Genomic DNA, 15,628 nt, shown 5'->3' on the forward strand with positions numbered 1-15,628 from the left:
TGTCATTTTAAAATATACTCTGAATATTGTCTCACATTTCCTCAATCCATTAAAATGTTCCGTGAAAAGAAACGAAAGAATGGATGGGAGGGAAGAGAAGGAAGGAAAGAAAAACCGGAAGGAAGAAAGTTAATCTCTTCACCCCCTCCCAGTCTTGTTCCCCCACTGTCTCCATCTCTGCTTTCGCTGTGGCTCCGTTCCCTTCCCAGCTCCCTCTATTTCCCACAACCCTGAAGGCCAGCCGACAGGGGTTTACATTTTGAACACCCGTGCGTGGCTGCCGGAGCTGGGCATGCTCAAACGCCCAGGACTGGCTTTTTTCAGCTTCCAACTTTGGCAGCTCTCCCACCCGCACCCCGAAGGGGCAGGTCCGCACAGATCCCTTGGTGTGAGTAAGCGGGAAGAAATTATCCCACTCTCGCGGAGGAAGCGAGGTAGGGGAGCCAGCTGGGCACCTCAACGTTCCGGGGTCGCTTCCAAGGGCCGCGCGCGAGGGCGCCGGGCCCTGGGGGCTGCGCAGAGCCGGGGTCCGCGGATGCGCGGGCGCGCGCGCCCGTCCGAGGGGGCGCTGTCCGAGGGCACGTGCGCGGGAGCGCGCCCGGGGAGTGGTCGCGGAGTGGCTGGCTGGCTGGCTGGCTGGCTGGCGGGCGGGGCTGGTAGGGGCGGGGCCGCGGCGGCGCGCGGACGCCGAGCTCCGCCGGGCTTCTTGAGGCTGCGGCGCGGCCACCAGCTGGAGGGCGGCGGACGTTGTACCCAGAGCCTGAAAACCTGGGACTTGGGGGGCGCTGAGGGACGCAAGAGTGGAACCTGGCCGCGAGGAAGATCCGCGCGGTGCAGCTCGCTGCTTAGCAGACGGCGCTTTCCTCGCTCCATTTAGGAAGCGGGTGGGGGTGGTTCGTGGCCAGCGTCGGGAGGTATTCGAACGCCCGCGTCCGGAAAGAAAGAATTCACCTGTGTTTGAAGGCAGCGCGCCGGACGTGGAGGGAGCAGCGGCGAGCTCTCGCTTCTGGCACAATGGGCTGTACGCTGAGCGCCGAGGACAAGGCGGCGGTGGAGCGGAGTAAGATGATCGACCGGAACCTCCGCGAGGATGGCGAGAAGGCGGCGCGCGAGGTCAAGCTGCTGCTGCTCGGTGAGGGCGGCCGGGCGCGTCCCGGGGGGCCCTAGGGTCGGGCGGGTTGCTGGGCGCGGCGCCCCGCGGTGGCCGCTGCGGGCCCCTTGCGTTTGGAAACCCAGAGGGGACGTGTCTGAGCGGCCAAGAACGCGACTTGGAGCGGTGGGGATGGTTTCCGGGCGAGAGCGGGGCTGGTGCGGTGCAGAGCCGAGGCGGGTGCTCCTTTCCCTGGTCTCCTGCTGCTCTCCTCCCTTCTCCCTCTTCCCTGTCCAGTGAGAACCCGCCGGCCCTGGGCTGGCGCTTTACCTCACTCACAGGCGTTGGTGTGGACCCCGCGAGGAGCCGAGGAACGGGTCGCGAGTAAATGCTGTTTCTTTGAAGTTAGCTCAGCCTTCTGAAGATGAAGGGGCATTCGCGGCGCACACACACACACACACCGCCACCTCCACCCCTCCCCCCCCCCCCCCCCCCCGAAAACCCTTCCTATGGGATGTCGTATCGCGGTTGTGGTTTTCCCGTGTCAAGCGTGTCACGTTTTGTGATATTAGTGCATCTTTTGTGGGGTTCCGTGGGATTGAAATGTGTCTTTCCTGTTAACTTCCTGTGGCGACACAGTAAGTGTTAAAGGAGCGCAGATTATATTTACCTTGCCTAAGGAAGTAGGCTATGTTGGATGCTTGATTTTTTTTTATTACTGTGGAGACATGGAAACCATCAAAGTTGGGTAACGTTTGCTCTGGTAGTAGGTAAGACAGATACTCGAGCGGAGAAAACCTATGTGAAAGGTGCGAGAGGGTCACGCGGAAAACAGTTCTCTCCCAGCTGCCACGGTTTCTGATGAATGAGCTTTGCCAGGTACACGCCAGGCTTTTATTTGTTCTTAGTATTGTTCTCATGGTGAAACGCTTTGTGGAAGTCTTTTCCAGGTTTTTGAAAGGAGAGACCAAAAAAGGAGTAAGCCAGGGTTTTGACTGAAGGATACCTTATGAAAATATTAACAGCATAAGACTTGTACATCTATGAGTTAAGATTTTCTTTTGTTTGCTGCCCCCCCCACCGCGTCCACCATACATACACACACTATAGCTATTTATTAGGTAGGTGAAAGATTTCTTAGAATCTTCATCTGCAATTCCAACGATTGCTTTTGTTTTATAACAGTTATAATAAAAGAGAAATATTGCACAGACCTGTTTTCAGTAAGCTTCTGTTTCATTGGTTTAATGACTGCAGGAAAAATGGTGGGTTTTTTTTCTCCATTACTAGTAGGCTTAGAAGCAGCAAACTTGGCATGACTAAAAGTAATAATGATCTGAGTCATTTTGCTAACAAACTGTGAAATAACTTTGCATTTTAAAGACCTGGGTGGCTTTCTTCACCCTTGCCACCAACACAAATCTTTCTCAGTTAATACTCTCCCTAAGTTTTTACGTTAATAAGAAATAATGTATTTTGCCTAGGTCAGTGTATTTTTAGCGTATTGAGCATAGAAGAGATGCACCTTGATGTGGAAACATGTAGATACTCCTCTTAGGAAGTGGATGTGTTTGAGACAAACATGAAACAAAAGGAAGATTACAAAGTTCTTGGAGTTTCTGTACTCCTGCTCTGATGTATTCTTTTAGTGTATTTCGGTGTGACTCTAGTTTGAGCCAGCCATCCACCATGTTTAAAGCAGCTGAAAAAAATGAGTCCTCTGGTGGTGTTTTAGGCTTTAATTAGATGTCTATTAGAGAGCGATGGACTAGGATAAAAGGTCAGAGGAGTTGGTTTTTGCTTATTTTGAGAAGACATCAGTGTTTCTTAACTTTAGCACCATTGGCATTTGAGGCAGGATAATTCTTTGTTGTGCAGGCTGTCTTCTTCATCGTAGGATGTTTAGCATTGTAGGGTGTTCTTTGGCCTTTACCCATAGATGCCAGTAACAGCTCCCTCAGCCTTTGATCCTTGAAAAATGTCTCCAGATAGTCCCCAAAGTCCCCAACCTCCAATGAGAGCCTAGATTAACAGAGTTGAATGTATAATATAAAAGTCAAAGTTGTATCTCTAAAACCAGCTATAGTGAGAGTTATGAGAAAAGTGTAGCAGAGTCATGATTTTTGGAAGAAACTGAGATTTTTGTTTTTCTATACCAGTAACATTAGAAAGATTTCAAAATGATTTTTTAAAAATCTTTAGGTAACTGAGTTCCTTCAGCTGTCTTTTCTAGCTTTGGTGTTTTGCTTTTCCCTACATCTCTCTCTGTAGAAATCCTTTAGCACCCCTGCCTTATTGGCCCAGCTGTCCCTCCCCTTCCTCCTTAGGTCTTACTCCTACTCTACCCTTTTGCCGCAGGGTCCCGGCACTCTAGTTCCTATAAACAAAATGCTGGCTTATTTCATAAATGTTATTCTTGGAATGTTTCAAAACATTTTTCTTTCCCAATTTGCCTTTAGCAGTGAAGTTCTGACCTTTGGTTCGTTTTTGAATGTTTAAAGTCATATGTGTAAACAGCTCGATGAAATAATTCCATATAAAACAACTGAATCAACTAGAAATAGAAAATGATTTCTAGGTAATCTGTAACCACTGTCACTCCATTTATAAAAGGTCATCTTCTTCAATTATTTTGTTTTTTTTCATCAAATGAATTTTTTCCATTTAAGACAAAAGCCTCCAAAGATAAATAGTTCATTATATTGCATTTTTTCTTAAGGCATTTATGCATTGTCTTTTAGACATCTGGGTTGAGAGATTCAGGTATGAGATGAACATCATTAGTAAAAAAAATTTGGTACTGTTACAATTAAAACAATTTTTTTTTTTTTTTAATCAGACATATTTCACTGTCCTTATTAGGAGCAGTGATCAGGCTTTAAAAAGAGAGGACCTAATCTAATCATTGACCTAAAGAAAATTAGGACAGGGTTTGGGTGATTCAGGTCTTTAGGTTAGTTTTCAGGCATTGGTATTAGAATAATAATACTAAATAGTGGAACTTGTTTTTATAATCAAAGTTTTCTTTCCATCATAGATGGCTCATTGTCTCAGGGGAAACATTTTTTTGTTGTCAAACCTTTGAGGAGGTTGCAATTTATCATTTTTTAAATGGCAGCATGATTAGGCTTTGCTGTTTTTTCAGTGAGACTATATTGTACATATGAGCATTTACTGAATATTATTGTATTATAATTTTCAAAGATGTAAAGGGTTAGATTATATGAAAGTAAAATTTTCATTTACATAAGTTAGTCTAAAGGTGAGTTTTAATTCTTTACTCTGCCTCATTATCCTCTCCACTCATCCTCACAGACAAAAATCCACACCCTCTTTCTTTCGCTTGTTTTAAATATTATAGGTTGAGTGAAAATGAGGCGAGGGAATAAGATCTCTACTACTTAGTGAGTTTTTTCCATTGCTACCAGCAAGCAGCTATTTGAGAAGCTACATCATTAATCTTTTTTGTTCCCTGTGAACTTGCTGTGTGACTTCCTTAGTTGAGAAATTCTGGCGTTGCAGGATTTTGGATTTTGCATTGCTTTCACTATTTCTTTAGCATTGGCTCAGGATCCTAAGTGTCAGAAAACCCATTTCCTTGAATAAATGGACCTGATATTTCAACATGGGTTATGTGCTTCTCTCTCCTTCAGCTGCCTTAAGAACAGTTACTTTGATAGACACTGCAGATGACATTAACGAGTGTTTTGAAAAGACTGATTTTTCTGTATCTTACGTTTTTCATTCTTAAAATTTATAGTTCAAGTTCTCTGATGCCTCTGGCAGCTTAATTCCAGAAGGCTTCTGATCTTTTGTTTCTAGGCTGCTCTTCTATCATGCAAATTACTGGCTCTGAAACTTTGTTGATTTCTCCATTGCCTGCTCAATAAAAACTTTCTTCTGGACCTTGCTTCCCTCTATCCTTGTGCTCTTTTCCTCAGGGCACCCTCCTCCTCCAGACAGAACAGTGGGCATATGGCGAAGCATATTGCACTCTGGTTTCTAGTGTTGTTTAGGCTTGTGCCCTGTTTTGCTACTAGTGTGAGCACTTCAGGGGCAGAATCATTGTAAGTTGTACTTGTATCCATCCCTAACAACCTTTAACTTTTTCATGTGCTTAATTAGTTCCTAATTATGTTAATATCTTGTGTAGAATTAGGACTTCCCTAGAATACAAGCCACATACTTTGCCATTCTCAGTGTTAATGGGAATAAATGACTACCTAGCCAAACAGAGTCAACAAAAAAGGAATAATAACAGTATATGATGACCAAAATAAGCACATGGTATCTAAAAGCAGATTGTTTGGTTTAAGAATACTTTTCCATTTTTGTGAGAACTTTTCACAGTCCTTATATTATTTGGTAAAATAGAGAAAATGACAGCAAATATTCATTGGAGGAAGGTCTGCTATGTTGCAGTTGTAGTGTTCTTAATTTTTTTTTCTTTTTTCAAGATCTCATTTTCTAATCTTTATTACTGGCCTATTTTAACCATAAATAAAGACCATGAGTCTTGTTAGATTTGTCAATGATAGGAAATACAATGCCTATGTTAGAGAATTTAATAGAAGATATTAGGAAATATAATGCCTATCTTACAGAGTTTAGTGGGAGATGCTATTGAAACCTGAGAAAGATTCCTATAATTTTTTAAACAAAAAGTGAACATCCAACCATAATCTTAATGTTTTTGTTATGCATGTGTTGGCCTTGGAAAGTTCAAGCTACCACACATTCACATGGGAGGACCTGAATGTATTTGTTGCACTTCTAGGTCACATATTTCTTGGTCACATGTTTTGGCATGCAGTTACCCAATGTGTGACTTCCCGTAGTGTGACATTGGTGAAGCTCAGATCCCAGATGGCATTTGAGCTGTATGAACTAAGGTCAACAGCACCTAATCTTGTAGTGCTGAGGCTGCCTCTGTCATGACTTGTTAAATACTAATTAAAAGCGTTAGCAGAAATAGCGCAAAATAATTTTAAAGTGAACGTTCATTGCCATAAACTTAGTGGTTTAAAACAATGTAAAATTATTAACTTTACATTCCTGGGGGTCAGAAATTCAGAATGGGTTTCACCAGGCTAGAATCAGGAGGTCAGCAGGGCTAATTTTCCTTTAGAGTTTCCAGTGGAGAATCCATTTATTTGTCTTTTCCAGCTTCCATCTAGAGGCTACCTGCTTTCATTGGCTCATGGGACCTTTTTTCATCTTCACAACCCCAGTGGCTGGTAGTCTTTCCATGTAGCATTGCTCTCGGAAGCCTCCTTTCACTTAAAGGACCCTGTGATTACATTGGCCCCACCTGGATAATTCAGGGAACAGCCTCATCTCAAGATCCTTGTCTTAACCACATCTACACAGTTTCTCTTGCCATGTAGGATGGCGTGTTCACAGGTGCCAGGGATTGGGACGTGGGCATCTTTGGGAGCTATTACTCCACCTCCCATAGTCTTCCCTTTGGCTGCTGAAGATGCACGTGCATCTTACCTGCAAAATGCATTTACCAAATTCCACCATCTGCCAAAGTCTCAACCCATTGCCCTATCAACACAATGTCCAAAATCTCACCCACATCTCATAATCTAACTCAGGTATGGGTGAGATTCTCTGTGTAAGTCATCCTGGGACAAAATTCCTCTCTACCTGTGATCCTGTACAACTTGGAAACATGTCATGTGCTCCTATAATACGGCAGTGGAGCAAGCACAGGGTATCAGTTATAGACAAACCTGTTCGAAAAGAAAGTGGAATGAAAAAAGGAGTCATCGGTCCCTTGAGCTTCTCAAACTACATTAGGTTTCAGAGCCTGGGAGTAATCCTCTGTGATCCTGTTCCACCTTCTGGGAGCCGGACTCCGCCCTTCCTTTTTAATGAAAGGTAACACAGGTCTGCCGCTGAGTCATTTTATCAGCCCGTTTCTTGCCTGTGGAATTATTGTGACCTGACAGCATTCTTCCATTTCGGACTCCCTTAATTTATCTTTCTTCTTTCCCATTTTACTGTAACCACAAGAAAGAAAACAGCTTGCACCTTGAACAAAACCAGTTTACTTAGAAATCTCCTTATCTAAATATTCAAGTTTATGGCTTGTAAGTTCTGTTTTCCACATAACCACAGGACATAATTCGCTTAAGCTTTCTGCTGTGAGGTGACAGGGATCCCCTTTCTGCTCGTTTATAATAACATGTTCCTCCTTTCCATCCAAGTCCTCGCCAGCAGCACATTTAATGTCCATATGTCTATTAGCAGACTGTTCATGACAGTGAAAATATTTTCTGAGATCACGTATGTTTCCTCCAACATATACTCACGTAGGTGTTAAATTTTGTATTTCTACTGTGTCAGGCAATTTAGGCTTTTTCTGTCTTATTCCTCAGAATTTTAGCCTCTGCCCATTGCCTGATTCCAAAGCCATTTCTACAGTTTTAGTATTTTTTTGCAGCAGCACCCCACTTCTAGATATCCTTAACATCTCATGTATAACTTAGGGCATACAGAATGATTGTAATTTTATTTTCTCAGTCCTTTGCAATTTATGTGACTATTATCATAACAGCAAAATCACCAGTTTCTAGTGCTCCATATGAACCCATGGTTAGTATTTCACTGCAGTAAGTTAAAGAATAAGACTTTTTTTTTTTTTTTTGGTATGCCTCCTCATCAGTGAAGTTTTTCTTGACCATCTAGTCTAAATTTATCTTCCTTTTCCTCCCTGCCTAATTACACCATTTTGAAATCATCTTGTGCATTTACTTTTTTTTATTGTCTGTTGTGCCTCTCTGTGGGATTGGTTTCCTCTGAGCATGAATCCCGTCTGACTTGTTTATCAGCTAATAGCGCAGAGTAGTCCTTCCATAAATGTTGATTAAATGAATGACTGGTTACATTATTGAACATTAATTTTGACTAGTAATCTTTTAAAGTGAAAAAGTTGATATATTTTCTTGTGCATTGGGCAATTTTTTTTAAGTTTTTTTTTTTTTTTTTATATTTTATTTTTGAGAGAGAGAGTACAAGTGGGGGAAGGGCAGAGAGTGAGGGAGAGAAAGAATCTGAAGCAGGGTCTAGGCTCCTAGCTGTCAGCACAGAGCCTGATGTGGGGCTCGAACTCACAGACTGCGAGATTATGACCTGAGCTGAAGTCAGACGCTTAACCAGCTGAACCACCTAGGTGCCCCTGCATTGGGCAATTTTGGTGAGTTTGGGCCCAATGTATGCTCTTTTATTTTTTTAATATCTTGCTGGTTAGAGTAACTAAAACCTACTGTATTATTACTCACTTCTAAAACCTGGAATTAATTTGAGGTACCTAATTCTTGTTTCAGGATCAGGAAAATATTATAACTCTTGGTAAATTAGGTGTAGAGTGAAATGTGATTTTTATATTTGTGTATTTTGGACAGTATTTTCAGCAGGATTGTTGCATTGCTGTTTCACATGTTATTCAAATACTTTCTTAAAATGCATGCAGTCATTCAACAAGGCATCAAATGTGTTCTCTGAGTCCTATCTACCACTGCAGGACAATGTGATTGTAACTTTGGCTTTCTGGAGCCAGCAGGGTGCTCAGAAATGGACCACAGTCTGTTCTTTATGTCTTGCCTGTCCTCATGTGGCAAGAATCATCATTGGTGACATTTTGCAAAGTGCATTCTATATTTTTGGTGTTGAGTTATGCCTTGGGTTTACCAAATCCTTAAGAAAATTTACAGTTCTTCAGAATGGCAAATAGGGAAGAAAGAAATGGTATAATAATAGATACTGGGGAAGGTGAGCTTTAATGGGGTCTTCATTGTTGACGTTGTGGGATGCGGGGTGGAGGTCACATATCTGTCAGAAATTACTGTGGTTATAAATCTGTTCATTTCTATGCATTTCTGAGGTTATTTTTTTTAAATCATGATTGGCTGTAAGCAGTTTATTGTATAGAAACCTGCATTCTGGAAGAGCCTTTGCTGCCTATAAGTTTTCTTACATTCCCCCACATAGAAGGACTTCTGGTCTTCTGAGGTTTATTTAGCTCTGTCCAGAGACTCTCTACATGGGGAAAGGCAGTTGACCTAGGACTCTGGCAGTAAAATGTTCTCCTTGAGATCTTGGACATGTTATCCCAATTCTTTAAGGTTTAGTTTTCTTTTCCATAAATTCCAGATGACAAATGTACCTACCTCATAGGGGTTGAGGGCACAATAAACTAAAGCATCCAGAGTTCTCAGACTTGTACATGGTGCAGAAATTCTCAATAAATATAAGCTGTTATGATAAATACTTTAGAGCCTCTTTGGGGTCAGCCCTCCCTCTCTGCCTCCTTGCAGTTTGATCCACTTATGGTCATAGACATTAAATCCTTTTGTTGGCTCCTCTTAGCAAGGGGTATGTATATAGGGAAGACATAAGGAAGTATAAAATCAATCTTTTTTAAAAAGTTTATTTTGAGAGAGCACACACTCACAGGGGGAGCAGAGAGAGAGAATCCCAAGCAGGCTTCACGCTGTCAGCCCAGAGCCCAGGGGCTCCACCCCACAAACATGATCATGACCTGAGCCAGAAGGAAGAGTTGGACACCCAATCCGCTAAGCCACCCAGCTGCCCCTAAAATCAATTTGCGTATCTAGTTTTTGATCCTACTATGGCTCCCTTGTGGGACTTGGCTTTATGTTAATAGTTTCCCCATTGGGAATAGACCAGGTAAATACATGTGTTATGTTAGGAATTCTAGAGAGAGTGGATTTTAAGTAATGGGAAAACTTTATAAATGATTTAAAAGTAATTTTGTTCTCCTTTTTATTACCCATTTTTAGAACAAATGGAGTAATTTCCTGCAAACTTTCCTTTTATCTTTCTTGAAAATAAAACAAGGCTGTTAGTATAAGTTATGAAACATTATTTGAGTTGACTCAAATGAATGTGCCATTTCTCAGGGGAATTTACGATTACTTCCCACAAATTTAAAAACCTTTTGAAACTTTCTGCACTGATGACTCAAATTCCTAATAAAACTCCAAAATTATCATGAATTTACTTTTAAGAAAAGCATCTCTCGAAAAGTGGTAGTAACCCTGATAAACAATGAAGCATTGAATCTGTGGTAGTATTTATCTCTTTTAATAATATTTCAAAGGAGTCTTCTTAAGACTTAGCTTTGAATTAACTTGGTGACATTTGCCTTTCTGTTTACTTTGCCTTTGGAAGGCACAGTCTAAAATTTTTTCTAGTAATTTATTTACCTAATCTTTATTGTATTTTTGTTTGTTTGGGCACATGTCTTTTATTTGACAGCCTTTCATGATACTTAAGAAGCATGGGACCTGTGAGTAAACTGCATTTAAGATCAGTGTAATAGGAATTAGAAGATAACTGTCTTCTTATTGGTAGTTCTGAAGTTAACCTAATTTCATGAGTTACATTTATTTCTAGTGCAATTAAAAATTGATCTACTGAGTTTTCACAAACTGAGCAGTCAGTGTTATCAGCAACAAGATGAAGAATTATATGCAAGAGATGTTCTGTGACTGTAATAAGTCATTAGTCTGGTCATTTAAGTTGCTGGAACCGATGAGATGATTCTCCTTGGAACCAGTGCTGTGCACCTGCTTCCACTCGTTCGTCCTCTCTTGCTTCCCAGAACCTTCTTCCGTCCACCCTGGTTCTCTCTGCTATCTTCACATTTCTCCAAAGACTCCTGCATCCTCGTCTATAAACACTGTCAGATCATGCCCAGCATTAAAAGTAATGAAATCTAAGCAGAAGTATCCACACTCTCCTTAAATCATTTTTAATTCCTCATTTTTCACCTAAACATTTTAAAATGTTAGGCTGCATTCCCATTTTTACTTTTTCACTTTCCTTCTGCTATTTAAATTGCTTTTTATTTTAAAATTGTGGACTCTTTCAATTATATAGAAGTATTGAGAAATAAAACGGGCACTCACATAACTCACACAAATATATATATTTTTACAGAGAGCTTATGGTTGATCTCTGTCTTCCGGATTTTCTTCTATAATTAGGTCAGGCTTCTCATTGTAACTTCCTATCTCTTACTTTGTCTCCGTTTTTTTTTTTTTCTTTTATCTCCTTATCTTTTTATGTTCCTTATATATCATTTTACTTCACTTTTATCCATTTAGCCATAACCTCATCTGACTTTTAACATACTGAATTTTTAATTTTATTAGTAATATTTGTATTTCTAGAAACCATTTTTAATCTTTTGGAAATAGTTTATTCTTATATTTTCCACCTTTTTTAAGAAGCCACTTTCATCATTCTGTACTTTTATAGTCTCTTTGTGAAAAATTTATTATTTAAAATTCTTAAGGTTCAGATACTTGTAGTGTCTTGACTATTTCACAGTAGGTAGATTGTATCTTCTAGTAATTTTTTTATTGTGAGCGTATATTAATGAGCACATTGTCTCCATGAATCCTGTGCACCCTGGTATCGTGGCTTGAGAGTAGAGGGCAGGTTTACTTCAAATATACCTTATTAACACAATATTCCAAAGCTGAAGGTGTCATCTCTCACCCACTTAATCACTTTCTTCTTCTCCCTGTTTCCTTTATTTTAGTTGGTGGCAAGAAATCAAGAGATCCTTGATTCCTTATTTGCTTTCACACCCAGGTAGTCCAAAGCTCCATTGAGTTTGTTTTCTAAATATTCCACTTATTTTCCTGTCTTGGTTTTTATCATCCGGCAACAGTGAACTTATGGTTTCGCTTCATTCCTGTGCAGTTTTGTTTGTGTGTTTGTTTTTGCCTCCCTCTACCCTTTACTCATGTGGTCTCTGCTTAGGATGAGAGGTATGTGATTATGTGATTGTGTGTGCATGTGTGCGTGTGCATGTATGGTGGGTTGCATCTCCCAGTACTGTTGTGGAGATCCTCATTAATTCCCATTGTGTCCCTGTCCCTGGCAGTCAGATTTTTTCTTGCCTGCTAGCATCCACTGCTTATTGGTTTATTATGTCTCATTTTGTTCACAGCCAGGGTCATCTCCTCTTCTGTCTTGGCCCTCCTTTGTGTCTCATGGGTATGGTTTTTCCTGGGCAACCCTTTGCTGCAGCCAGTATTGGTAGCCAGACTCTTGGCTACCTTGAGTGCTCTGCCTTCTCTGGTCACACCCAGCACGAGGAAAATCATGTCCTATCAGTGTTGCCGATATGCTGCAGAAAGATGAGCTCAGGTGTTCCCTCTGCTCAGCCGCACTTCTCCACTAGGCTGCTTGGATGTGTTCCTGCCTAGGTGACTTTCTTCTCTTAGGATCCCAAATAGGCCCCTCTGCTGTTAGCAGTCTCTTCATCTTCTCTGACATACTGTTCATCTCTGAAACTATGGCTCAAAGAGGGATATCAAGATACAAGTGACTCTCTGCCTTTCTTATCTGTAGTTGCCTTCAGCAGTTGCCACTGTGCCACTGATTGCCCTGTGGCTGCCAGGCTTACAGTCTCTGCCATGTGATGCCTGCAAAGTAAGCCACTTGTACTCCTCCGTTTTCATCTGATGGCTTTAATACAACCTGTCTGCCTCCTCTCCCATTATTCACGTAAATGCAGAGGAGAAAAAAGGAAACACATCAGTAATTTTCAAAATATTTCTCACATTACTTTCTCCATTGTTCTTTACATTCATGCTCTGAAGTTAGGTTTTTATCACACTTGTCTTTATTGTATGCTCTTGCTGGACCACGTATGTTCACCTTATTTTCATAAAGCAACTCTTCTTAGATTTAAACTTTAATATGCATAAAAAAATAAGTTGGAATCTTTTAAAATGTGGATTTCATTCTAGGTGTGGGATGGGGCCTGAGATTCTACATTTCTCACAGGCCCTTGGGGGCTGCCTTTGCCAATCCCCAGTCCAGTCCATGCCTCGGGAAGCAGAGTCCTAGAGTGGGTGATTCTCCTGGATGATTCCGTTTATCCATTGCATAAGTATTTTTCACGATTTATCCCATCTTTGCCACCTTCATGAAATCTCCCTTAACCTCACCTGTAAAGTTTCTAAAACAGTGTTTTGCACAAAGTAAGTGCTCACTGTAATTTATACACTTGCATGTCTGTACATGTGCATATGTGAAGCCTATCACACTTAGTAGTTAAGCTTTTATGTTACTCTGGAATGGTTTTTTAATAGAGCATTTTGAGAAAAACTATTTGATATTATCTTGCATGGAAACATGCACTTCCTGGAGAGTGATCATAAAGTATAATTAGTCATAGTGAATCTTCTGTGTATTTAGCCATATTTTTTAAAGTGAATTTCTTCTTTTAATGATAGGATTTTTCAGGTCAGGTTGAATGTGACCTTACAAATATGTTTTTATGAACACTCTCATCTGGTAATGTCCATGATGAAATTCCTTTCTCAGAAGTAAATAAAGGATGATTGCAAACTCTGGGAAAGTTTATAGGCATTGGTCTTGAAATAATCATACTATTTTTACATAACCTCAACTAATCTAATCTAAACCTAATCTAGCCGCATATACAACATGATGTCCATTCCCTTTAAAAGGCAATTCTGATCTTAGACAGTATTCTTTACGTTAATATTTACTGGCAAGTATTACAAAATATGTAACATTTTGTGATTAAATATAGCATAAATGATTTACACTTTTTTCATTTGCTGGTTAGGCTCCGCTGTTAGGTAAGTTATGACACCTGGTTCTTATGAAACATGTAAATTCATTCAACAGATGTTTATAGGATGCCAGCTCTGTGGCCTGCATTGTCTAAGTATCTGGAAATGGAACAATGTTTGGGAAGCCGATATTAACTCAAGTAGAGAAAACATTCTTTAAGTGTTTTAACCATAAGATGAAAGCAATACGCTTACTTTGACTTGTTTACTTACAATTTTAAGTATTTAAAACATGGGTTCTGGATTTCTTTTCTCTCTCATTTGTCATACTGTGCCTTTGTAGTAGATCCTTTTAACTTTTTTTTGGATTATTGCATTTATACATCAGGTTGAATTTTACTGCTTTTTGCACAGAGCAAAGAATAAGTAAGAAACTCCAAAGTAATTTACATTGTAAACCTGGTGACGATGCTTAGAATTTTAGAACTAACTTCTTAAAAAGTTATCAACCAACAGTGTGGCCCATGGTACACATCTGAGATAACTTAAACTCTAGTATCAAATGTAAGCAGTATAAAAAGTTCTGAAAAATAGAACACTCTTAACAGACTCTTAACAGTGGCTATCTTTGGAGAACCAGTCAGCAGAACCTTTGCTTTATAATTCATAGACTGTGTAGATTTTTGAATTATATTTGGGTGCATGTGGATGTTTTTGTTCATCAGTAAGAAAATGTTATTTTTTTAAAAAAGGTAGAAACTATAAGCATCAGACTGAGTCTTTCAGATAAAAGACTCATTTTTATATTTTTCTGAATAAAAGTAGAAAATGCTTTATAGTTTTTGTAGAATGAATCCATATACATGGGGGACTCAGTTGAGATCTCAACTTTAATATTTTCAGAATTGCATGATATTCTAGAGATCATTTGGCATAATGGTTTGTGTGGATTTTTGAAAGTTAAGATTAGTTATTTAGATTTATGATAGTTTTAACCATTAAATATTATGTGGATAAGTTTGCAACAGGGTATTCAGTGCATTTGATAGAACATTTTGAGTAAGAATATAGAGATGTCACTTGTCATGTATTTCCTATGTATATAGTCTGATTTAAGAAAGGTTGGTTTTTAATAATGTATCATTTCCGTTTGGGGCATTTTCCAAGTTTAATTTACTGCTATTAAGATTCTAAAGCTTGATATGTGAGTGCCTTAAATTGAAGCATTCAACCAGAGCATTTCTGTTGTTATAGTAAAATTCTGAATGTGTTTCTTCTAATAATGGATTATGTGGTATAGATCCAAGATTGTTTCATACTTTAATGCAATAGTAGTGTGATAACCTCAGTATAGAGCCTTCATGAAAAATGCGTTCTGCAACTTTCTTGGGCATAAAATATTCATAAAGTGTTTTTCTTCCTAATTATCTTTGTTTCTCTTATATTTAATATTCATATATTATTCTCATAAAAATGGCATCTGTGCTGGTAGATAAAGTAAACATTGGCATGGTGAGTGTGTGAAGAGTACTTCTGTTTATAGGCAAGGCTTTTTATGTGCTAGGAAGAGGTACTCCTCAGGCTAGCTCCAGCAAAGAACATATTATGACACAGACAGCTCAGAGGAAACCCAAGGCTGAAACTTTAAAGCTGGTGGGTTGGGAACCAAGACTGTGCCTTTGGCTTTGGAGCTGCGTGGCATTGCAATGGTGTCCTTCCAGCCTCCTAGTTTCCACACTCTGTAAGCTTTATGCTTAGTTTATACCACTCACTGCCTCAAACTCTCATTTAGTTTTCCAAAATCAGACAGCTTTTGATCTGCCCATCTCACCTTTTATCCCCAGCTATGGAGCGCTTGGACTACCTTTTGGTCAAATACTCAATCCTCTCTGGTCCAGGGACCTGTGGTAGGGGAACAGTTCAGAATCATGGAGCCTGCTCCTCA

General features: G+C 40.1%; 1 protein-coding gene across 1 annotated transcript in view; it reads left to right on the plus strand.

Annotated features, from left to right (window-relative positions):
* The first annotated feature begins 327 nt into the window (after positions 1 to 327).
* The window catches only part of GNAI1 (G protein subunit alpha i1), an 85,224-nt gene continuing 69,923 nt past the window's right edge, over positions 328 to 15,628 (plus strand). The window contains exons 1-2 of the mRNA XM_060632327.3: positions 328 to 434; positions 964 to 1,132. Coding sequence (XP_060488310.1) covers positions 1,015 to 1,132 — 118 coding nt within the window. The 5' untranslated portion in view covers positions 328 to 434; positions 964 to 1,014. The remainder of the gene's footprint in view (positions 435 to 963; positions 1,133 to 15,628) is intronic.

Source organism: Panthera onca, chromosome A2 (assembly GCF_046562875.1).
Source record: "Panthera onca isolate mPanOnc1 chromosome A2, mPanOnc1 haplotype 2, whole genome shotgun sequence".
NCBI classification, from domain to species: Eukaryota; Metazoa; Chordata; class Mammalia; order Carnivora; family Felidae; genus Panthera; species Panthera onca.